This window comes from Paramisgurnus dabryanus, chromosome 7, assembly GCF_030506205.2.
Source record: "Paramisgurnus dabryanus chromosome 7, PD_genome_1.1, whole genome shotgun sequence".
NCBI lineage: Eukaryota > Metazoa > Chordata > Actinopteri > Cypriniformes > Cobitidae > Paramisgurnus > Paramisgurnus dabryanus.
The window spans coordinates 21,397,600-21,421,652 of NC_133343.1; the positions used below are offsets into that span (position 1 = coordinate 21,397,600).

Below are 24,053 nucleotides of genomic sequence, written 5' to 3' on the forward strand. Positions count from 1 at the left end.
TGGGAAGTAGTTTGATCTCGCAATCATACGACCGATGAGGAGGCAGAGAAGTAGCCCGGGACTTACTGAAAACCTGATACAGATCCGAGTACTCCGCCGGGACTCCCGAGAGATCGATAGCTGGAACCTGCGAGACAGAACAAGAGACAAGAGAAGGAGCAGGACCAAGACAAGAAACATAACACGAAGACTTCCAAGATAACACAACATTGTTCTGCCAATCAACGTGAGGATTATGTTTGGATAGCCAGTCATGACCTAAAATGACTGGCGATTGTGAATCCTCTAAGATGTAAAATTCGATCTCCTCACGATGATTGCCAGAAACAAACAAACTCACAGGGGGTGTGCGGTGCGTGATCACAGCCATATGCTGGCCCTTCAATGTCCAGGCAGACAAAGGAGAGGAGAGAGGGACGAGTGGAATACCCCAGGACTTGGCCAACCCAGCATCCAAAAGACACGCCTCCGCACCGGAATCCAGCAACGCCTGTGACGGAAAAGAGTTAATAAGAACAGGTAGTGTGGTGCTGCTTACGGGAGATTTAAATGACGATGCGCCCACCCAGGTTCATCGGCGGGCGTGAGCTTTTACCGGACAGGTGGCTGCCAGATGCCCCGGCTTGCCACAATACAAGCAGAGACCATTAGATAGTCGACGATTTCTCTCCCCAGCAGATAAACGAAACTTGCCCAGCTGCATAGGCTCCTCGGAGGGCGTTTCTGAAGTGATCTCCCCTGGTTCCGACATCCGCTGGTGAAATGAGCGACGCAGATCTCTCTGCCGATGGCGAGACTCAACCCTCAGGGCCAGATCGATGGCAGCTTCCAGGGACGTGGGTGGCTCCCTCAGTGCAATCTCGTCCTGAATGACCGGTGTAAGACCCTCGAGGAATTGTGCTCTTAATGCCGCGTCGTTCCAGTTGCAGCAAATGGCGAGCGTCTTAAAACGAATAGCAAAATCAGTAACAGAGTCATTACGTTGCCGTAATCTCACCAACTCAGCCGCTGCCATGTCTCCCTTGAGTGAGCGGTCAAACAATTTTAACATCTCTTCCTCCAGAGCCTCGAACGAGAATGTAAAAGGAGCTTTAGCCCCCCAGGCGGCCATACCCCAGTCTCTCGCCCTTCCAGTGAGTAACGTCAGGACATAGGCCACTCTGGAAGTGGATGAAGAAAATCGACGGGGTTGGAGCGCAAAGACGAGAGAGCACTGCTGTAGAAAGGATCTGCAGGTGTTAGGATCGCCATCGTAGGTGGGGGGTGTTGCCGTGTGTGGCTCCCGTTCAAATGAAGCGGCTCCTCCGGATGAGGTTGGGGCTTCATGGTGAGGAGTCACTCTATCCAAACGGTTGCTGAGCTCTTTCAATTGCTCAGACAGGATGCTGAAATCTCTGGCAGCAGCAGACAATAACGACGAATGTTATTCTCAACGCCAAACGATATGTCTGGCGAAAATCCAATACAGCTCACCATCCAAATAACAACATCCCTACCGTAAAGCATGGAGGTGGTAATATCATGTTATGGGGTTGTTTATAGTGGACATAGGCCACTCTGGAAGTGGATGAAGAAAATCGACGGGGTTGGAGCGCAAAGACGAGAGAGCACTGCTGTAGAAAGGATCTGCAGGTGTTAGGATCGCCATCGTAGGTGGGGGGTGTTGCCGTGTGTGGCTCCCGTTCAAATGAAGCGGCTCCTCCGGATGAGGTTGGGGCTTCATGGTGAGGAGTCACTCTATCCAAACGGTTGCTGAGCTCTTTCAATTGCTCAGACAGGATGCTGAAATCTCTGGCAGCAGCAGACAATAACGACGAATGTTGGTCGATGGCCGCCCCCTGCTGGTGAAGGGCGGTCTGCACCTGCAGGCTTTCTAAACTTGCTGACTCCATTTTTGGCGCGCTCATCTGTCACGAAATGAACTCAGGAGTCAGATACAAGTTAACAATTTATTTAGAAAATAGAAAATAGGAGAGCAAGTCACTGATAGATCCACACACGGCACACAATAGTCCAGTACAGATCCGAAGGGAGAGAGAGAGAGCCACCCACGCACTCCGTCGAGAACGCCAGCACAATCACCACACACAACAGAGGGATGATACACGCCGCCCTGAAGGTGGATGACAGGCGGAGATGGAAGATGGAAACTCCAAGTTCTCAGACGGGTAATCCACTGTGAAATCCTGATGTAGTAGGGCCACTCGAAAACCACTGGTCACCGCCTAAAAACGAAGCGAACCGGTGGTTCCGAGAAACAACAGTCGTTAGAGTCAATAATCCACAATGGTAATGAGGTGAACTCCACTCACGGGTGATGATGCAAACCGGAGAGAAAGGGAGACAGCTGGTATACCGCCTTGAGACTAAGCGAACCAGCTGTTGCGAGAGACAAACAAAGTCACTAAATCCAGTACTCCACAAGCGAGCGGTCCGGGTGAAGACGCGCCCCCAAACGCCGAAACCAAACCTGAGGTAACAGAGGAGAAGACAGAGAACGACTGACAAGACAAGGCAGGGCAGCAGGACTGTGATAAAACAATGAGCGCGCAACGAAGGACAGGACTACGTGCAATATAAAGGAAAAGGTAAACGAGACACCACCGGTGAACAATTACCGAAACAAGGGGGCGGAGTTAGTGAATACACGAGGAACCGGCACCACAGGTAAACAACAAACACACACACACACACACACACACACACACACACACAGATCAAACAGCCATCGATCACCCAGCAGTCATGACATGCATTCAGTGCATGCTGTATGAAAACAAATAGCTAAAAGTAAGAATAAAATATGGTAATCATTGGCATAGAATATTCAGGGGACATGTCCCTTCACTTTAAAATAAAGATTATTCTTTTCCCTGGAATTTTTCAACTCCACCGCCATTCTTGCTAATGTTCTTTGGTTTGTTACTTAGATTTATTATATTTATTGGTTCTTCCAAACCCCAAATAGCTGGAAGAAATCTAAAATGCAAGCCAAACTACAGCTTGGGTTTTAGGAGGTTAGGCCAATCACACACATGTACAGTGGCAGTGGTGTATAGGGTTGCCAACCGTTCTGTATAATACGGAATCGTCCCGTATTTGACACATAAAATTCTTGTTCCGTATTGAACAGATACGGAACGCACTTTGTTCCGTATTTTTTTGAAAATCAATTCAGTTCAAATACATGACAGACACATAGCTTCTAATATGTCAGACGATGAAGACCGCGCCATTTGCATAAGAAAACCCTGACGGTGTGGTAATTTCTCCCCCTGTTTGTCTATGATCAGTGTAGCCTTTTTAACATCTTGCAGCATCATCGGGGAATGCCCTTTTAATTGGTCGTTTCAGTCATTGTGATGTCACGTATCATAGCAATGATGACAACAAGTGACAAAAGCGGGAAATGTAAAAATTATTGCATCTGAGCAGCCGGCGAAAAAGAAACGAGCACAAAAATTTAGAATTGAATGGGAAAATGACTACCCGTGGCTGGAATGAGTGAGGGACAATGAATACAAGGCCAATTGTACCATACGCCGTCGCGTTTATTCTGTTTGTCACGTTGGAGTGTGTGATATTAAGCAGCATGCATCAGGAGACAAGAGGAGCGAGAGGCTGCGGGCACAGGAGGGAGCAATGTCAAGGTTCCTTGTTTGTCAGACATCTCCAGAGGCTCGTAATTATGTGGATTTTTAAAACTTAAATAAAGTTGATAAGAAAGTGATTATATTAAAAGAGATAGTACAGGTTTAGCCTAACATTCCACATATATCTCCCCATTGTTCCCCCTCTGTTCCTGTGTCCCGCTCCCTCCCATCTCATAATGTGTCAATCATTTCTGATGAATCTTAATGAATAATTATAGATTTAGGTAGCTCAAGGTTAAAAAAAGGGTGGGGTCTTTGAAGAGGTTTCAGACGTATTATAAAACTTACCAAATCCATGGTTCATTATTGGCAAAATGATCATGATAGCCTTTATATTTCACATCTATGTGGTTTAGTCTTGTATACTGATTAGACATCCCAGGTAAAAAAGTAGTATGCTTTAGAAATATGATTAAAGAGTAACTAAACCCCAAACCAACTTTTTTTAGTTAATGATCTGTAAGAATGATGCTTTATTAGTGCTGTTCATTGATTTTAGTAAGTTTTTTGACATTTGGATATAAAGTGTTTCAATACTACTATATATGGTGTAAAAACGTCTGAGTGCTGCCCTCTTCAGGTTGAACGGTGGCTACTGCAGTTGAATTTTCCTATTGGATGTTGGGTCCAAGAAATGACTCGTGACGTAAGCAGGTTCAAGCTCACCACGCCCTTGTTACGATCTAACCACACACTTAGTTCGTCCCCTCTATCTTCGTTGGGATCTGCCCACTTTTCTTGCATTTTTCAAATATTGCAGTGGGTGGAGTCAGGCTCTGACCAGGGGTTTAGTTACGCTTTAAAGTACATGAAGTATTAAACAAGTATGCTTCTACTTGTTGTGCTTTATTTAAAGAGTATTTAATATGTACTTTTTAAAAGTATACTTTTAATGTATGCACAAAATGTACTTAAACACAACTAAAATTGTGTTGCAATGCCTTTTTAAGTCTATTTCCATTAGAATGGCAATGCAATACAATTGTACTGTAAGTGTGCGCTTCAAGAATCTTGATTTTCAGTAGTGTGTTTTAGTGCACTTGAAGTTTTAAAAAAGTTGTTCCATTTTAGTATACCATTTACACTTAAAGTGTAGTCAAATAGATGTTAAGTTGAAGTTAATACATAATTGAATACACTTAACTATACTTGGATTTGACGAAAATAGTACAAATTGTAGAAAATATACTTAGTACACTTTTTTATTTTTATTATTTTTTCAGAACAAGGTACCCGAAATAGGGGGCCAACGCACTTTCTGTTCCTTATTTCCATTTCAGAAAGTTGGCAACCCTAGTGGTGTAGTCTACGTGATACGCAGGTATACGCCGTATACCCACTAGAAATGGTCAAGGATTTCCGTATACCCACTAAAAATAGCGCGAGGATGCGTAACAGCATGGTTTTGTGACATATTTTTAAACTTTTAGTCATAATATAGATGTGAAGCACTGATCATTAGCATGCTACACTTGCCACTTTAGCGGGTTGAAATACATATTAGGCTATATACTTCCTGCCGAACTGCGCGATCCGATCGGCGTATTAATTTCTATGAAATCAAATTACTATAGTGACGCGAAAGTGACTGGGGACCAGACTGGTGTGACGCCACAGGGAAGTGACAGCAAAGCACCGCGAGAGCGACTCCAGTTATCACATGGAGAAATCTGCTTTGAATCGCTCTCGCGGTACTTTGACATCACCAAGAGGTCTGCTTAGCGCCAAATGAAGTCGAACCTGCAGTGTAGCTGCTCACGCGACACTGAGAAGTGAACGAGTAAAGCAGTGCTGCAACATAAAATCCATAGAGCTTACAACGCACATGTGAGTAAACAACATTTAAATCATCAGTCCAGTTTATTACTTTATCTGGAGGTAAGGCTCCAAATGCAATAAAATAAGCCCGTGATAATATCCTGATGGTTTTTAGCTGCCTTCAGTTCCTCTGCATGTTTGCTAGTGCTTCACAGTGTTAAACTTTCCTTCTCTGTGTTCATTTATATATCTGCGTTCAAGATCATCTTGACAAGATGTATATGATCTTAAACTTCTGTGAGGAAATTCATGTCTGCGTTGATGTTCAGTTTAGACTTGCAAATTTTAGGCTACAGGATGGTCTTGTAATAATAATTAAGTATAGGCCTAAGCCTTTCATTTTTAGACAATGCTTATATTATATGCAAAAAAATAAGCTTTAATATCAATGACTATGCAAATTATAGTTAATTCATGGTCATCTTAAATGTATATTAATTAAAAACATATAGTTGTCAGATAATATCTATTGAAAGAGTGAATATTTTTTTCTCCTTCAATGCATGTGTTTGCCACGGATTGAAGATCGTAAACAGTTTATTTAATTTTAATTAACAGTTAAGTAACTTTTGTTCTTGAGTTAGATGTTGATTAACACTAAACCAGTCTAAAAATCAGTCCAGTTTCCCCAGCTGTAAACCCATTGGCTCTAAAGTCTTTTTTTCTTATAATAAACTGACATGTTGAGAACACATTAAGTTTATGTGTTTATGAGTACACTTTCAGAATGCTCTTAGTTACATGAATATCTATACTGTATGCATCTGTGAGTGTGGTGGTGCTTATGAGGTGTCGCGCTAGGACGAGTGAGCATAAGGGTGAGAGGGAAAAATCACAGTATACTCACTACAAAAATCTAGACTACACCACTGTACAGTGGGTATAGAAAAGAATCACCCCCCTTTAAAATAATCACATTTTGTTGCTTTGCAGCCTGAATTGAAGACAGACAAAAACGATTTTTGTTTTATTCAGCTGTATTTACAACTTATAACATCCAAGTAAAATATATAATACCAACTTGTCAGGGAAAAAAAATACAAAATAAAAAACAGAAACACTGAGTTGGAAAAAGGATCACCCCCTCCTAAAAATGACTTGTAAACCCTAGTTAATCACCTTCTCAATAGCACACAAAGCCATTTGACTTTCAACTGTGATCAGCTGTGGTCATTTTGATTAGCTCAGCATGAAACAAGCTTTTCCTGAAGCATTTCAGTCCTTGGTAGTGCAACTGAAGAAAACAATCAACTATGGGTGGCAAGCATAGACTGTAAAAAAAGATGGACGACGCGACGTCGCCTCCCTCCATTGTAATGAATTGAAGCCAAAAATGTCCGACCACGGTCGCCGCCATGTTACGTAAAAACGTCAGTTTGGAGCCAACGCATGCGCAGAAGGAATCGTCCGTGGAGACAGAGGCGGAGCCACGGTATCAAACTTCCGCCCAAACGCTCGCGTGACCAATACAACCACGCCAATCTTAACAACACGCCCCGATTCTATAGCATCAAATAACTAGCTAAAATGAAAGTTATCACAACACTTGAACATATATCAGCGTGATAACAACCAGGCCTACTTAAAAGGACCAAAACCATCTTTCGGAAACTTTTATTGGAAGTGTAAATATTTTTTTATTTAGAGCAGAGTCCCATTTGTTTGAATGGAGAGGGCGGGGTTATGACTTGTACTGCAGCCAGCCACCAGGGGGCCATCAAAGAGCCAGAGGCTTCACTTTTCAAGACTTACTGTATAAGGCACACCCGGTGGCAAGGCATTGTCAAAAGATGGATACAAAAACATCTCAAAGGCTTTATCAGTGCCTAGAAGCACAGTGAAGTCTATTATTAAGAAGTGGATGGTATTTGGTACAACACACCCTCCCTGGGTCAGGACGTAGCTCCAAACTGGATGAAAGAGCCAGGAGAAAACTGGTCAGAGAGGCTACCAAGAGGCCTACAGCAACTCTGAAGCAGTTGCAGGAATTCATGACAAAGACTGGTCATTGTGTGCATGTGACAACAATATCACAAATTCTCCACAAATGTGGCTTGTATGGGAGGGTTGCAAGAAAAAAGCCACTCCCCAAGAAAGGCCACATGCAGTCACAACTAAGCTTTGCCAAAACGCACCTTGAAGATTCTAAGGCCACGTGGAAAAAGGTGTTATGGTCAGATGAGACTAAAATTGAATTATTTGGCCTCAACGCCAAACGATATGTCTGGCGAAAATCCAATACAGCTCACCATCCAAATAACAACATCCCTACAGTAAAGCATGGAGGTGGTAATATCATGTTATGGGGTTGTTTCTCTGCAGCAGGGACTGGAGAACTTGTCAGGATAGAAGGAAAAATGGATGGGGCAAAATACCGTCAAATTCTTGAGGAAAATCTGCTGCTCTCTGCCAGAAAGTTGTCAATGGGAAGAAGATTTACCTTCCAACATGACAATGACCCAAAGCACACAGCAAAACTGACCACACAGTGGTTGAAGGACAAAAAGGTGAATGTCCTTGCATGGCCTAGTCAGAGCCCAGACTTAAACCCCATTGAAAATTTGTGGAATGACATGAAGACAGCAGTCCACAAACGGGCACCATCAAATTTTACTGAACTGGAGCGGTTCTGCAAAGAAGAGTGGTCAAATATTGCAACGTCTAGATGTGCAAAGTTAGTAGAGACATATCCCAACAGACTAAAGGCTGTAATTAAAGCAAAAGGTGGCTCAACAAAATAATGAAACAAGGGGGTGATTCTTTTTCCAACTCAGTGATTATGTTTTTTTTATTATTTAATTTTTTTCTGATATGTTGGAGTTAAATCTTTCACTTGGATGATATAAGTTACACTGAGTAAATACAGCTGAATGAAACAAAAACTGTGTCTGTCTTCATATCAGGCTGCAAAGCAACAAAATGTGATTATTTTAAAGGGGGGTGATTCTTTTCTATACCCACTGTAAGCATTTTAAGGCGAATCATCTTTCGTGCATACGCATCTGTTTTGAGCGTGGAAAAAACATAGCTCATGGCACTGATAATAACACTATTCATACAGTAAGTATATGTTACAAACAAGCTGATATGTATCCATATGCTAATAGTAGTTGGAAGTTAGTGCACTGTGCAAATTGGAGATTAAAAAATTAGAACAAAAATTAGGTGTTGTCCCTTTGATGTAGAAGCAATAAAGAAGAACAGTGTCAATCACTAACAACTGATTCTATCTTCAATCTTCTTATTAGTGAAGCTTTTAATATGCTTGCTACACCCTGATGGTAATGAACATTTTAAGAAGGGGGGTGGTGCTTGTGCAATGGCAGCTGGACTTGTCATCTGTTACTGTGCACATACAGATCTCCACAGTTAAATTGTAGACTGAATGTTGCAGTTTTTGCTGATGACTTGCTGTAATGGTTTGTGCTGTCTCACATTTATTATCATACTCTCTCAATAGCTTTATTAAATGCCATGTTATTTTAATCTAACGGCGTTGGCAAAAATAAGGATGTACTTTTCTTAAAACATGCAAATTTGATCATTAAAGTTCGTAAGAAATTTTTTGCAAGTTTGGCTCCAATGCATATTCATATCTGAACACATTTTGAAAAATGTGATAAGAACCAGGAACCCTATTTTTTTCCAGAAAATTAAGCTGTAACTTCACTCATCTGGAATTCCCATGTTTTTACGTATTGCTGATACTTGAGGCTTTCAGCTGGATGTGCTGCTCTGTGAGTTTAATATGCAAAATGTTATACAAACAATATTACCCAGTGAGCAAACATTTATCTACCTGTTATGATAATGAAAACATTGATTTATAGTTTCCCAAACCTATAGTATGTGTTTAGAACAGGGGTGGGGAATACACTCCTGAAAAATCAAATTAAAGTCTTCAGGATTAATGGAAATGAAATGCAGCTGTGTTTATTAGTGTTGGAACTAAACTCTGCAGGACAGTGGCCCTCCAGGACCCAGGGTTCCGCACTCCTGGTTTAGAAGAAGCACCTTGGAGCTGTTCTCAGAGTTCTTTTGCTTTTGCTGTTGGTAATTCTTGTTCACTTATGCTTTTTAAACTTTCATTTTTCATTCATGCAAATCCAGACTGATGCTGGGGTGTTCAGTGTTTATCTTCTGGGTAGAGCACGCAACCCTTGACAGAGCTGACAAATATCGCATTATTCCATCATCGTTTCCCACAGGTAGTAAAACAAAATCGTGTCTATGCCTACACATAATGTTAAGTCTAATGTTCATTTATTGACCAAACTTACTTGATTTGTTCTGCTCCTTTTTAAATTGATCTAGCCTATTTAAATCTACTATCATCGAGCTACACACCACTTTCATAAGTTGGCTTTTGACTCTTGATCACCATGTGGCTTCTGTTGGGATTCTGCTTGATCTCCTCACTCATCCACTCAGGTAATGTATAATTAGATGATTTAAATGTATTAATTAATTGTGCAGAAAATGAATATTATGCAATAAAAAAATAAATCTCAGATTTTGTTCAAATGTTTCTGACTAATCATTTTAATTTATTCATTTTATGTTTTGATGAACAGTTCAAATGCTGCAATGTTGGATTGGGTTAAACTATCATAACACATCTTTAATAGCCTGTCCTGCTAACTATTATTGTGCTGTTCTCCAGTTAGGTTAGTTGGGACTGCAACTTTTATTACAGTTTCATACGAATCTCCTATTGTTTAATTTAACTTTCAAAATTGTAACACATTTTTTCAACTAATCATATAAAATATTTTTATTAAATCTAAGTCATTTCAAACAATACATTTATGTTTTTTTAAATTGTGTGCTGTATAGGCCATTCTTCAACCCTACAGGGTTGCCTATCTAATGAAAACACCTGCAATTTAACAACACCTACAAGTGTTAATTTTGGGTTTTATGATGAAATACGGTCATGCTGTGAAACAGATGGTTGTAACAATGGCAGTCTGCCTGGTGAGAGTAATCCTATACAAATTTGTTTACTTACACAATGTCATAACACTTGTATACAATACATACATTCATTTTAATTTGAACATTTTACTTTATAGAAAAAAACAATGTCCCGAATGGACTTAAGTGTGACTCATGCAAGAGTGCGATAGACAAAGAGTGCAAAACTCCACTGTCTTGTGTGGGAGCCCAGGAATGCTGCGTAAATATGACAGGTGTGTTTACATTGAAAAGCTGTTTTCCTTTTTGTTAAGTTGTAAGAATGACATAATAATGGTAGAAAAAGGAAATCACAAACAAATACATTCCAAAGTATTAGAGCCTATCGACATTTGTAAGGTTTGTGCTTTTGTGTTTTTCAGATTTTGTACATTTGAGAAATTACACATGGAAGGGATGTGCTTCAAAAAATTTTCGTGGAATGACATCAAACTCCACAGTCTCGCTTAGCTGCTACAATAAAGGGAATCTAAATCTTACCCATAAACCCACCCCTAACACTAAATCTACTACTTACACTAACTTTACCTCTTCAAATGCAGTTCAAATGCTGAAATGTTGGAATGGGTTAAAAAACTATCAGAACGCATCTTTTAAAGCCTGTCCTGCTAACTATTATTGTACTGTTCTCCAGTCAGGTTAGTTGGGACTGCAACTTTTTCACAGTTTCATCTGACAAATCTCCTATTGTTTAATTTACTTTCGAAATTGTAACACATTCTTTTTTTATTAAACGATATTAAATATTTTTATTAAACTCTAAAATGTGTCCTTTCAAACAATACATTTATTTTTATTAAATTCTGTGCTGTATAGGCAATTCTTCAACCGTACAGACATGCCTATCGATTGAGAAAACCTGTTATTTCACAACACCTACAAGTGTTAATTTGGGGTTTTATGATGTAATAATGTCATGCTGCGACACAGATGGCTGTAACAATGTCAGTCTGCCTGGTGAGAGTAATCCTATACAAATATGTTTACTTACACAATGTCAAAACATTGTCATAACACTTTTATACATTACATAAATTCATTTAAATTTATTTTGCTCATTTTACTTTATAGAAAAAACCAATGTCCCGAATGGACTTAAGTGTGACTCATGCAAGAGTGCAGAAGACAAAGAGTGCAAAACTCCACTGTCCTGTGTAGGAGCCCAGGAATGCTGCTTTAATATGACAGGTGTGTTGACATTAAAATGCTGTTTTCCTTTTTGGTAGGTTGTAAGAATCACATAAAAATGTTAGAAAAGGAAATCACAAACAAATACATTCCAAAGTATTAGAGCCTATCTACATTTGTAAGGTTTGTGCTTTTGTGTTTTTTAGATTTTCAAGTGTTGGGAAATTACACATGGAAGGGCTGTACTTCAAAAAAATTTCGTGGAATCACATCAAACTCCACAGTCTCGCTTAGCTGCTACAATAAAGAGAATCTAAATCCGACCCCTAAACCCACCACTAGCACTAAGACTAAATCTACTACTTACACTAACTTTACCTCTTCAAATGCAGTTCAAATGCTGAAATGTTGGAATGGGTTAAACTATCAGAACGCATCTTTAAAAGCCTGTCCTGCTAACTATTATTGTGCTGTTCTCCAGTCAGGTTAGTTGGGACTGCAACTTTTTCACAGTTTCATCTGACAAATCTCCTATTGTTTAATTTACTTTCGAAATTGTAACACATTCTTTTTTTATTAAACAATATTAAATATTTTTATTAAATCTAAAATGTGTCCTTTCAAACAATACATTTATTTTTATTAAATTCTGTGCTGTATAGGCAATTCTTCAACCGTACAGACATGCCTATCTAATGAGAAAACCTGTAATTTCACAACACCTACAATTGTTAATTTGGGGTTTTATGATGTAATACTGTCATGCTGGAACACAGATGGCTGTAACAATGTCAGTCTGCCTGGTGAGAGTAATCCTATACAAAAATGTTTACTTACACAATGTCAAAACATTGTCATAAAATTCATTTTAATTTATTTTGCACATTTTATTTTATAGAAAAAAACAATGTCCCGAATGGACTTAAGTGTGACTCATGCAAGAGTGCAGAAGACAAAGAGTGCAAAACTCCACTGTCCTGTGTGGGAGCCCAGGAATGCTGCTTCAATATGACAGGTGTGTTGACAGTGAAAGGCTGTTTTCCTTTTTGGTAGGTTGTAAGAATCACATAAAAATTTTAGAAAAGAAAACCACAAACAAATACATTTCAAAGTATTAGAGCTTTTGTGTTTTTTTCAGATTTTAAAGTGTTGGGAAATTACACATGGAAGGGCTGTACTTCAAAAAAATTTCGTGGAATCACATCAAACTCCACAGTCTCGCTTAGCTGCTACAATCAAGATAATCTAAATCCTACCCCTAAACCCACCACTAGCACTAACACTAAATCTACTACTTACACTAAATTTACCTCTAAATATACCCCAGGAAACAAAAGTGCATCTTGGCTGAGAGTCCACAGCTGCAGTCTTCTACTGATGAGTCTTAGTGCCATTTTCTTGAAGGAGGTAAATTAAATCATGAAAGCAAGAAAAGATCTACAGGTTATTTAGTGCTCTAACACATCCTGAAGTTTGCCTTCTCAGAGTTTTTCAAAATAAAAGTAAATCGGGTTTTAATGTTGGGAGTTCCTGTCGAGACGAATGTAACACTTGTTACTTATGTCCCACTGCTAAGATTGTTGCATTATGTTGAAGATTTATATTATTCAATTAATTTAATTTCCATAGTGTTCATACTGTTGAACTTTTTTTTAATTTTACTGAAATTTAAAATAAAAAAGTGTAATTTAATTCGTTTTTTAAAACATAAAGGACACCATATGGGTAGCACTTTATTTTACAGTATGTGTACTTACCTTGTACGCAACCCAGTATCACGAAATTGCGTGACTATTTCACGCATGGACCAGCGTGACAATGTCACGCTTTGCCGCGTTTGAGCGTGAGCATGTCACGCTTTCTGTTTGTGTCACTGTCACGTATTGGTTACTCAACTTTTTTGTCCTAATTTCTTACCATTGTCGCTTCGGTTTAGGGTTAGATTTACATAAAATGACACCCTTACCTAAACAAACTCTAACCCCAACGTCAGGTGACAATTGGTTAAAGTTTAGAAAATATAAAAGAATAAGTATTGTATCTTTTTTTTTTATAAACCAATACTTAAAGTGACAAATACTTAAAGTGACATATAACACAAGCACCAAATCTAACCCTAAACCGAAGCGACAATGGTTTGAAAATAGGACAAAAAAGTTGAGTAACCAATACGTGACAGTGACACAAACAGAAAGCGTGACATGCTCACGCTCAAATGCGGCAAAGCGAGACATTGTCACGCTGGTCCATGCGTGAAATAGTCACGCATTTTCGTGATATAGGGTTGACTTATATGGTAAATAAGTTATACTTATACCAACAAATGTGTGGTACTTACTTTTAGGTATCTACATGGTAATTAACTGGTATCATTACTGTACTTACCAGTGGTACATACTTGGAAGTTATAATGTAACTCTAGATAAGTACTGGGTAATAATAGATACATACTAATAGTGTACTGTAGGTATACTGTAACTAACGAGAAACATTTCTGTACTAACAAATAAATGTACAATATAAGTATTTAGTATTTACAGGTTAGTTAGGGTAAATGGCAGGTATTTATAGTGTACATATATGATAACTAATATCAAACACTACTGTACTTACAAATTGTATATATGCACAATAAGTGTGTACTAGTGAATGTACCCAGTAGTTAATGCATGTGATAGTCAATGGTTGGGTTTGCCTCACAGTGGCATGTATATGATGCTATATCTTAGGTGGTAGGTCCTATATAATAACTGTAAAAAGCAACACTTTATTTTACAGTCCTGTTTCCATGCAGTTACCATGTAAGTACAGTAGTGTTTGATATTAGTTATCATATATGTACACTATAAATACCTGTCATTTACCCTAACTTGCCTGTAAATACTAAATACTTATATTGAACATTTATTTGTAAGTACAGTAATGTTTCTCATTAGTTACAGAATACCTACACTATAAGTATGTATCTGTTTTTACCCGGTACTTATCTAGAGTTACATAATAACTACCAAGTATGTACCACTGGTAAAGACAGTAGTGATACCAATTAATTACCATGTAGATACCTAAAAGTAAGTACCACACATTTTTCGGTAAGTACAACTTATTTACCATATATGTACAAGGTAAGTACACGTACTGTAAAATAAAGTGCTACCAAAATATGTTTGCAGTTAAATATTAACAAGGTCATAGTCAGGTATATTTACTAAAAACAAGTGTAACACAAAAATGTATCTTGTTCTGTTGTGTTTCTTTTGACCCACATGTGTGTTACTTTTGTCACAGCTGACAGGGTCGAAAGTAACAATTCCCTACTTATGTTTAAAGTGAAATTATATTGAAAAGTCATTTTACATTTGTTCAAAATTCCACCTGGTATTTATAAACCACACTTGTGAGTTATTACATTATAATATATCTCTGTCTAAAACATTATCTTTTAAAATTACGTTTTTTTTCTAAATTGTACTTTTCGCACCTGCTCTCCCCTACTGACTCAATATGGAAAAGGGCTATGTAATTATCTTATGTAAATAGTTGCTCAATTATCTTTGCTCATTTAACTTTCTTCTTGTAACTGGTGCAACCACGTGTACTACAAAGATTGGCTTAGTAATTTCTCTTTTATAAATAGCATTGATTGTAAGACATTACAAGATTAAGATCTGTCAAGGTGTGGACAATGTTTAATTCTTTATCTTTGTCAAAACAAATACCCTTTACAACAAATTTATCACATACACATTGGTAACACATAGCATAGTTTTAGGTTTAAAATACATCTATGATATTGGAATATGTTAATAAATATATAATATGAACAGGCACGTGCACACATAGACATCAAAGGGGGCTTGAGCACCTACCCTTTTTATTCCTGGAGAGAAAGTGCCCTTTTTTTCTGGGGTGCTTTAAAAAAAAATATAAAAAATGATCTTTACTCATATAACAACTGATGTCTGTCTGTGTCTTGTGTTTTTTACTTGTTGCTTATTTAATTTAACGTGAATTTATTCAGGAATCATTTAAATGAGATTTAAACTCTTATATAAAGATAAATAGCGCTATTTGTGGCACACAAACGGTTAACAGATGAGTCCCGCCTCCAAAATTCACATCGCTAATATGATTGGCTTTACCTTTCCTTAGTCCCGCCTCTCTAACTTACTTCGCTTTATGATTGGTTTGTCTACACTCGTGCTGCATCATTCGCGCTTCCGTCGCCAAAGCTCAGCCTGAACGAGACGCGATCATGTGCATGATTATGCAGGCAGCATATATATATTAACACAAGTATATATATATATATATATATATATATATATATATATATATATATATATATATATATATATATATATATATATATATATATATATATATATATATATATATATATATATAAACGCAACTTCCTTTTTAAAAAAAATATTAAAAAAGTTAATTAATTTTATCTTCCTCAAACTCACGCAATTGTTTAATTTTCAAAAGATGTCTACAAAATAATCAGTTCACACAGACACCATGGTCTCCTAAGTAGTCTAGGTTTATAGAGCAGCAAAGGAAGCCATTACACAATGTGCATGTTTTGAAAACATTAAATTACACATTAATTACAAATTTGTTAAAATGCTAAAAACAAAGTTGTGACTGCTGAGTTAGCGCTACATGCCAATAAATATCATATGCTAGCGTTTAGCTGATTAATTGTTACTCAAAATGTATTTTTGTCTGATAAGGGCTCAAAATATAAGGTCTGTTTACTAATGTGAGCTTCTGGCATGAGCCTCAGAGCAGAGCTCAACATTATTATTCATATCCCTTTCAAATAGGGCAAAAATAGACCATTTCATTCAAATGACAAATTCTGGGGTTGTAAATAGACATGTAAAAACGTTTCTGGATAATTTTTGCACTTAATAAAGCAACATACCTTCTATGTAATTGTATAAGAACAATTAAACATATTATGACAACACATCCTATGGCACCTTTAATCTTAGGTTTCATATTTATTAGGGTTACGTGTAACAACGTGTTCCATATTTTGTGCATAAAACTGTTAATATAAGAATGCTTCCTCACACACTTACCGGTACACTTAAAAATATTAATACACGAGATAAGGGGAATCATACACTGTAAAAAATCCAATTAATGAAATGTTGGACGGGCAAAAATATATAAGTTAAACCAATTTTTTTGTTTGAGCTAGTTGAGAAGACATATTATTTTAAGTCTAGATAAATCTGTGTTTAAAACAATAAATGAATGGTTATTTTCAAATCCAGTCAACATTCAGAATGGCTAATGTTGACTGAACTAATTAAGACAAATCAGGTAAATATGTGGCGTTATGACAGCTATGTTTCCTGACAACAAAATGCTCATAATATCACTGTTATTTGGTCACAAAATGTAATTGTAAGAGTTTTTCAGGCGTAAATGTATGTGCTTAAAGTTTAAATATGCGGTCGGTTAATAAAGATATCATCTATTTAAAAGTGTGCTCGGACACTTTCGGACGGAGATTAGCTCCATATGAGCTCCATATGAGCTCCAGAAAATCACCGGCGCTTAAGCGCTCACACCCCGCCCAGCGCAGCCTCTCCTCGGCAAGCGCATCAGAAATCGACTGCTGGCTCTGATATCTCTGTGGCGTTTAAACGTGATTTAATTCATTTTTATTTCGCATACTTAACAATGAAAGGGTTATGTTTTAAATCATTTTTTAGGATTGCACTTAATTGATATGGCTGTTGAGTGATGTTTCATATCTTTTACTTTATAACCGGACTGCATGCAAATTTGATCAGAGCTGAAGGAGCGGATGGAGAAATAGTCCCAATATCATAACAATCTTAAATAAAACTTCTAAATATACCCGTGTGTGTACCCGTGTGCGCGCGCGACCTGCTCGCGCGCGTGTGTGTATGTACAATATGTGCGTGAGTTTTTAATTTAAAATGTCTTAACTCGGAAGGATCTGGAACACAGGTCATTTCATCTGAGATTAATCCGCACCTAACAGCAGGAATCACTCACTGTTTTACACAAGGACACAAGTCATCAGACGTTTCCTCAAGTTCACGTCAGGTAAGTGTTTGTAAATAAATGTTAATTTTAGACTATATTAATTGGCAAAGACGCAAATACTTGACGTTTTTGTAAAGATATAAGTTATATAAAGGTGTGTTATGTTATGTGTCCGAGTTAAAGTGGAGCTATTACTCCGTCTTAATTATATTGGACATTTTTACAAACAAACCTTATAAAATACAATACTGGCGTGCATTTTGAGACAAAACAATGGCACTCATATGTTAAGAGATGTCAGTATTTTAGTCAGTGATAGGCCCTGTCGAGAAAACCGCACAATAGTGTTTAATTCAATTACGTGTGATGTCTGAGGGAAATTTGGCAATTTTAGGGTAAAGTCTTTCACCGTCAAGCTTTAAACATCTATGTATGTGTGTGTGTATTTATATTCCTCTGTTTATGAAACCAGAGCGGTGATGATGTGGAGAGGCAGACCAGAGGGATGCATGGCGAAAGAAGTTCTCCTAAATGGCCCTGGAGATGTTCTGACTGATTTTAGAGTGCTTTTAGACTGTTTATGCCTTCTATTAAGAGAAGACTTAATTCTGTATGTTCAGTCTGTATGATAAGTGAATAAAGCTTTTGTTTTTATGTGACTGAAGTTAATTATTTGTTAACAACACCAGCATAAATTATTTGATAAATAATTTTAAAAAGTTTATTAAAAATTTCCAAATAATAAATATTAATTGAAGTAACACATAAAACATTGAGTAAATACTTAAATTTTAATTGACAGAGTCTTTACTGTAAGTTTTTAAAGATTCAACTGATTAAAACATTTTAGTTGAATGAACTATAAAGCTAGTTGAGCAAACATACTTTTTTATATTTGAGTCAAGTTTGGGCCAACTTAAAAACATCAATTCAGGTAACACTTTGGGGTCAGAAATTGAGTGAATGTAAAATTTCTGTGGAACTAGTTAGAGCCAACAATTTATTTTTTACAGTGTAGTGGTGAGCATTGTGATAGTTTTTATTTATTGTGTGGCTGCGTTAAAAAATTCTCATGCAAATAACGATTAAAATATTTTCATAAGTTTGTTGTGTGGCTGTATTATGTTTATTTTATGTAAATAATAATAAAATGTTTTCATAAGAAACCTTAAAGAGCACCAATTATGCTAATAAATTGGCACGTTAGCACGTTATTGCAATATCCCATAGTACATACATGTTATTAAAACTTGAACTAATGCATTGTGAGTCTTATAAATTGCTTACATACCTCACCGATTTCCCACTGTCTGGAAAACGCTCGGTTTAGTTCCTGTCTCCGCCTCCCAAAATGTCTAGTGTAATCGGATTGGTCAGATGACTACTCAACTGTTATTGGTCAGCTGGGTTCAGCGTGTGTTTGAAAGGTTACGCCCCTGACTACGCGTGGGTTGACACAGATTCTGACTGAGAGTCACAGCCTCAGAGGCAACGTAAACAAGCGCTATATTTCTCTATAAACGATGGTGTCTGTACTGCCTTACCACTTCAAGCTCGATCCAGAGAGTTCAGACGGCCGTTACGATATAAACGATCTCCGTCAATGAACGCGATTGGATTTAACTTTTTTAGGTGTCCTTAGCTCTGCCAGAATGCTAAACGAAGATGAAAATGTGTTGCAAAGACATCCAAAAGGTAATTATAACGTACTACATAACTATATGGAAACACCAAATGTAGCACATAGAAAGTATTTGTTGAAATGATTATAAAACGATTTCACTTGGTAATTTCTACATTATTTTACTCTAGTAAAATATATTATAAAAGACTGCTTACATACTCTATTACTGTGCAAACTATATGGAAACACCAAATGTAGCACATATAAATTATTTGTTAAAATGATTATAAAACGATTTCACTTGGTAATTTCTACATTATTTTACTATAGTAAACTTAATTATAAAATACTGCTTACATACTATTTTACTGTGCAAACTATATGGAAACACCAAATGTAGCACATATAAATTATTTGTTAAAATGAATGTTAGTTCTACATTATTTTACTATGGTAAACTTTATTATGAAGGACTGTGCTATGTTTTTACTTACTAGGTTTTAAGGAGAATGCAACATGTTCCAGGGCCTCTTACCTGCGTGATTCATCATCCAGGTTTTGCACAAATTGTCTAAATCCCTACACACAGAACATTTATTGTACCGACTATAAGCCTTTGAGGTGCAGGACTAGAGTAAGTTTTATTACATTTTTAAACCAATAACACTAAAGTATCATTATAGTAACAAAGTACCCAAAAGAACAAAAGATGTAACTTTAAAGAAAATATAATAGTCAGTCAAAAGTTTTTTTTATTTATTACAAATATATATTTAAATGTTAAACAATATATAAATAAACATACTTTAGTAACCATATTGTGCTCTTGTTTCAAAAATTGTTCAATTCATTTCTTACAGCTATCTATTCAGATAAATGGCATATCAAAGCTTTGTCAGCTGGTGCTATTTAAGACGACACTATAAGGTTATCATCCTGTCGTGTGTTGTTCTCCAGATACGCTTGGAGCTTCCTGATCAGATCGGTCACAATTTTGGCTTTCGACGACCCCTGCACTGAAGATGGCATGCAATCACGTCCTCCTTTGAAGGTCTCTCAAACTGTGATGCCAGGTCCATTGGAATCAGGGCTTCCTTCAGCTTATCTTCAAATACCTCATCAAACACAAGCCTGATCACATCATCCACATAACTGTAGAAATATTGCAGTCAATAAATCTTTTGTTTTGATCATTTATTTCCCTGCTTCATACATTAAGTTTTTAATTATGAATGTATTTGAAATAAAACATTACTGCTTACGGTATGTCACTTGTGTGTTTTGGGAACATAGCCTTGTACTTTCCCTCTCCTGCTTTTGTTACGGCTTGGTGACATTGTAATGGATGGCTGCAAGGTACAAATACCTGTAAAATATAAACAAGCAATTAATTTATTGTAAAAGTAAATACTACTTTATTTAACACAGTTACTAAAATACTTAAATACCTGCACAGCATTCCAATAAATGAGAAAATAAATTTTTTTTTGCTGCAAATCTGAAATCTCAGGCTACGGACAGCAAAGGCATCCACTGATGATGGTGATGGAAACATTGTGAAACGATGCTACTGCCTGGGTTCCTATTATTATGCAGAGAAAAAAAACTTTGTCATCATCAGTTATACATCTAAGACTGGTAGTGGTTTCACTAGCTAAATACATCATGTGTGTTACACACCTTTGCTCCTCATATGCCAGTCTGACTCCTTGTACTGTGTGTAATGATGTTGCATGTTTGCATACAGTGTAGAAGGATGTGTCCAGCTGCGAATCTAGGATATAGACAAATAAAACAAACATGTATTCAGTCAAAAAGACATATTATAACAATAGAGTACAACTACTATAACTCGTTAGACTATTCATTAAAACGTTAATGTATTACATATTACATGGCCCAACATTAGCAACATACATTACGTGTTTACTTCGTTTCAAAATCTAAGAAAGCTTCAAGTAAATACAACAGTAAAATACATATAACTTTAAACAAATCATCTGTACTTAGAGTTTCTTGAGTTTGATCATGAGAACAAATTTTATTACCGGTAACAGTTTAGCTGGTATTTGTATTTGTATTTAGCTTAGCAACTTAGCAAGTTTGTAAACATGTCTAAACCAACATAGATAAAAAAAAACGATAGTCTGCATAATTCAACATACACGTGTGTAAATATGGTACGTTGTTTATGAAATACAGTATTACAACACAAGACAATTAGCTTGCAAGCTTAACGTTAGCTCTACATGCACATTATGTTAATCTCCGGTTACCGGTTACGTAATGTACAGTAAAAGGCAAATAATAAACGTGAATACTTACAGCCTGTGATCCAGAAGTGCAGTAATCCAACTTTCAAGAGGAGACTTCGCGCAAATCCAGCTTCGGTTCATGAGAAGCAGTTATTGTGAAAACTCCGTGAACAACTTTTGACTGGATTTTTCCGGATCCGTATTAAACATGATGTCCTCTGTGGAAGTCCATAAAGTGCTATTTTGCCCTCGCATCTAAAGAGACAGCGTCTACTCGAGAGATTTAATCGCTTAAACAATGAAACAAGAGCTTGCAAACAGGGTCAAAGCAGGAACTCACAACCTCCGCCATTTTAGCTGTCTTCTGACTCGGCGCTCCCCACCCTCGTCTTTGAGGGCGTACCCAAGCAAAGCAGAGAGGGCTGAACTATGATAATGTTGGTCTTATCTACGTCACCAATCCCAGGAAGTAAACTGTTGCCTACAATCCGAGTGTTTTTTGTAGTCCTCGAACGTTAGAGACGATAACTCGTGTCATCGTTTTCTTTGAGGTATGTACTTCTTGAATATCGTTAGCATGTACTTATGCACACTTACACACAAAAGGATGTTTAAAAACGTGTATCCCATAATAGGTGCTCTTTAATGTATATGAACTTGATTTGTAAGAGTACTTTGGGGTTGGACCTTGCTTGCGTTTCTTGGGTCCGATTTCAAAGCCCCCAAACCCTTTCAGCGGTGAGGGTGGACGCAGCAATGTCCTCTGCTGGCGTCTGTGTAGAGGCAGATCCACCTCCCGTTACACGGCGTGCCCGATTTATGCTGGCAAGCTTGGGATTCCCCCGTCTCCTGACATCATTGTAGCGCTTTTCGCAACGATGGGGATGCCAGCTGATGAGACAATTGTGGCTATTTCCTCTCACGCCGGTTTAACCTACGCTGATTTGGGCGGGTTTCTCCTATCCCCATACAAAACAACTTCTCTGTCTTTGACTGCTCTTACAAGAACGTGGATCTCCTCGGCTGTAAACCGCTCCTGGCGTACGCCTGGTAAATCCGTCATAATAATAGCAACCCGCCATGGAACTTGCGCCCTTGCGTTTAAAGGGAATGTTGGATAGCATTCTGATTGGTTTATTTGACGTTACGCCCAAACCACACCTATGAATAATGAACCTACTTCAGACCAACCCCTTTATTAATTTTCGCCCGGCGCAAGAGTTATTTCTCACGCCGGGAAAATAGCAACAGCGCCCAAAATCCGCCCACCAACTCACTTGCGCGTTGCGCTTCGCTTGCGTTTCTTTTGCTGATTAGAGATAAACCTAAAGGAATTACAATTTAAGAAAGAAATAGCTTTGACCAGCAGAGGGCCAAAGAAAGCCATTCATTTTACTGCATATGGGCAACTGCTTACATCAGTACTTTAATGATACGTTTTGTGAATTTATGTATATAAACACATTAATGGTTATTGATGCATTTTAAAATTTCTATTTTACAAAATACCAAAAAAAATTGACTGAATGTATGTGTGTTTGTGTGTGTGTGCGCGTGCATGCGTGTGTGAGTGAGAGAGAGAGAGAGAGAGAGAGAGAGAGAGAGAGAGAGAGTGTGTGCATGAGAGAGTGTGCGTGATAGGGAGAGTGTGTGTGTGTGTGTGTGTGTGTGTGCGTGTACCTGGTAATTATCACGTTGTGGGGACCAATTGTCCCCACAAAGATAGGAATACCAGTGTTTTTGTGACCTTGTGGGGACATTTTGATGTCCCCATGAGGAAACAAGCTTATAAATCAAACAAGATGATGTTTATTGAAAATCTAAGGTACAAGAAAGGTTTTTGTGATGGTTGGGGTTAGGGAATGGGGCAGGTAAGGGGAATAGAATATACAGTTTGTATGGTATAAAATGCATTACGTCTATGGAATGTCCCCACAAAACATGGAAACCAGAATGTGTGTGTGTACATGTGCGTGCATTAGGGTGCACCCCTTTATATCTATTTTCTGCATTTGTGGCTGATTTTATTTGCCAAATTCTTTACAAATGCTCTCTGTGGCAGTCATACCTGTGTATGCTTGTGTGTGTGTGTTTGTACGTGTTTGTGTAAACATGTGTTTTCAACATTGCATTTGTGCACAAGTACCAGTGCCCGGTTGCATGAAACTCCTTAAGTGAGGGTTTCCCTGAGTGAGAAAAATCCCTGAGGTAAGAGATTTCTTTAGGAGCATTGCAACAAAGTTCTTAACTGTCTGTCACCCGTACCTAAGTGTTTATACCAAGTATTTTATGGTAGTCTCTGCCAAAACACGGCAATGGAGAAGGGGTTGCTATAGTTACAAAATCTCATAGAATAAACAAATCAAGCACGCAGATCAACATAGGCAGATTTATGTACAGTATAGTGAAACCTCACAAATAAGAGACTGTAAAGTACCGCATGTTTAAAACCTCAAAGTACTGCAATTAAAACCTAAAGCACTTTGGATTGACTAACGATCAAACCGATATTCTTGCGTTGATACTTCCATTGACACTAACTTTTCTTAAATAACCATA

The 24,053-nt window shown here is 37.7% G+C and overlaps 1 protein-coding gene and 2 long non-coding RNA genes across 4 annotated transcripts; 2 read left to right on the plus strand and 1 right to left on the minus strand.

Moving 5' to 3' along the window:
- Positions 1 to 9,382: 9,382 nt before the first annotated feature.
- LOC135788800 (uncharacterized) lies at positions 9,383 to 13,318 on the plus strand. The gene is made up of 13 exons (XM_073815286.1): positions 9,383 to 9,524; positions 9,602 to 9,679; positions 9,786 to 9,902; positions 10,046 to 10,138; positions 10,308 to 10,448; positions 10,547 to 10,663; positions 10,811 to 11,086; positions 11,265 to 11,405; positions 11,520 to 11,636; positions 11,783 to 12,061; positions 12,239 to 12,379; positions 12,475 to 12,591; positions 12,715 to 13,318. The coding sequence occupies exons 3-13, from the start codon at positions 9,854 to 9,856 to the stop codon at positions 12,990 to 12,992; spliced, it is 1,749 nt and encodes a 582-aa protein (XP_073671387.1). The 5' UTR covers positions 9,383 to 9,524; positions 9,602 to 9,679; positions 9,786 to 9,853; the 3' UTR covers positions 12,993 to 13,318.
- Positions 13,319 to 18,814: 5,496 nt separating this feature from the next.
- On the plus strand, positions 18,815 to 20,336 carry LOC135788793 (uncharacterized). Its single transcript, XR_010547455.2, has 3 exons — positions 18,815 to 19,310; positions 19,737 to 19,873; positions 20,197 to 20,336. It is a non-coding gene; the product is annotated as an uncharacterized lncRNA (long non-coding RNA).
- Positions 20,251 to 22,134, minus strand: LOC135788786 (uncharacterized). Of its 2 annotated transcripts, none has more exons than XR_010547453.2 (5): positions 21,565 to 22,134; positions 20,920 to 21,013; positions 20,688 to 20,821; positions 20,502 to 20,605; positions 20,251 to 20,391 (listed from the first exon to the last, which is right to left on the minus strand). It is a non-coding gene; the product is annotated as an uncharacterized lncRNA (long non-coding RNA). The 2 variants fall into 2 exon arrangements; XR_012337043.1 differs by lacking the exon at positions 21,565 to 22,134 and adding an exon at positions 21,288 to 21,416.
- Positions 22,135 to 24,053: the final 1,919 nt, after the last annotated feature.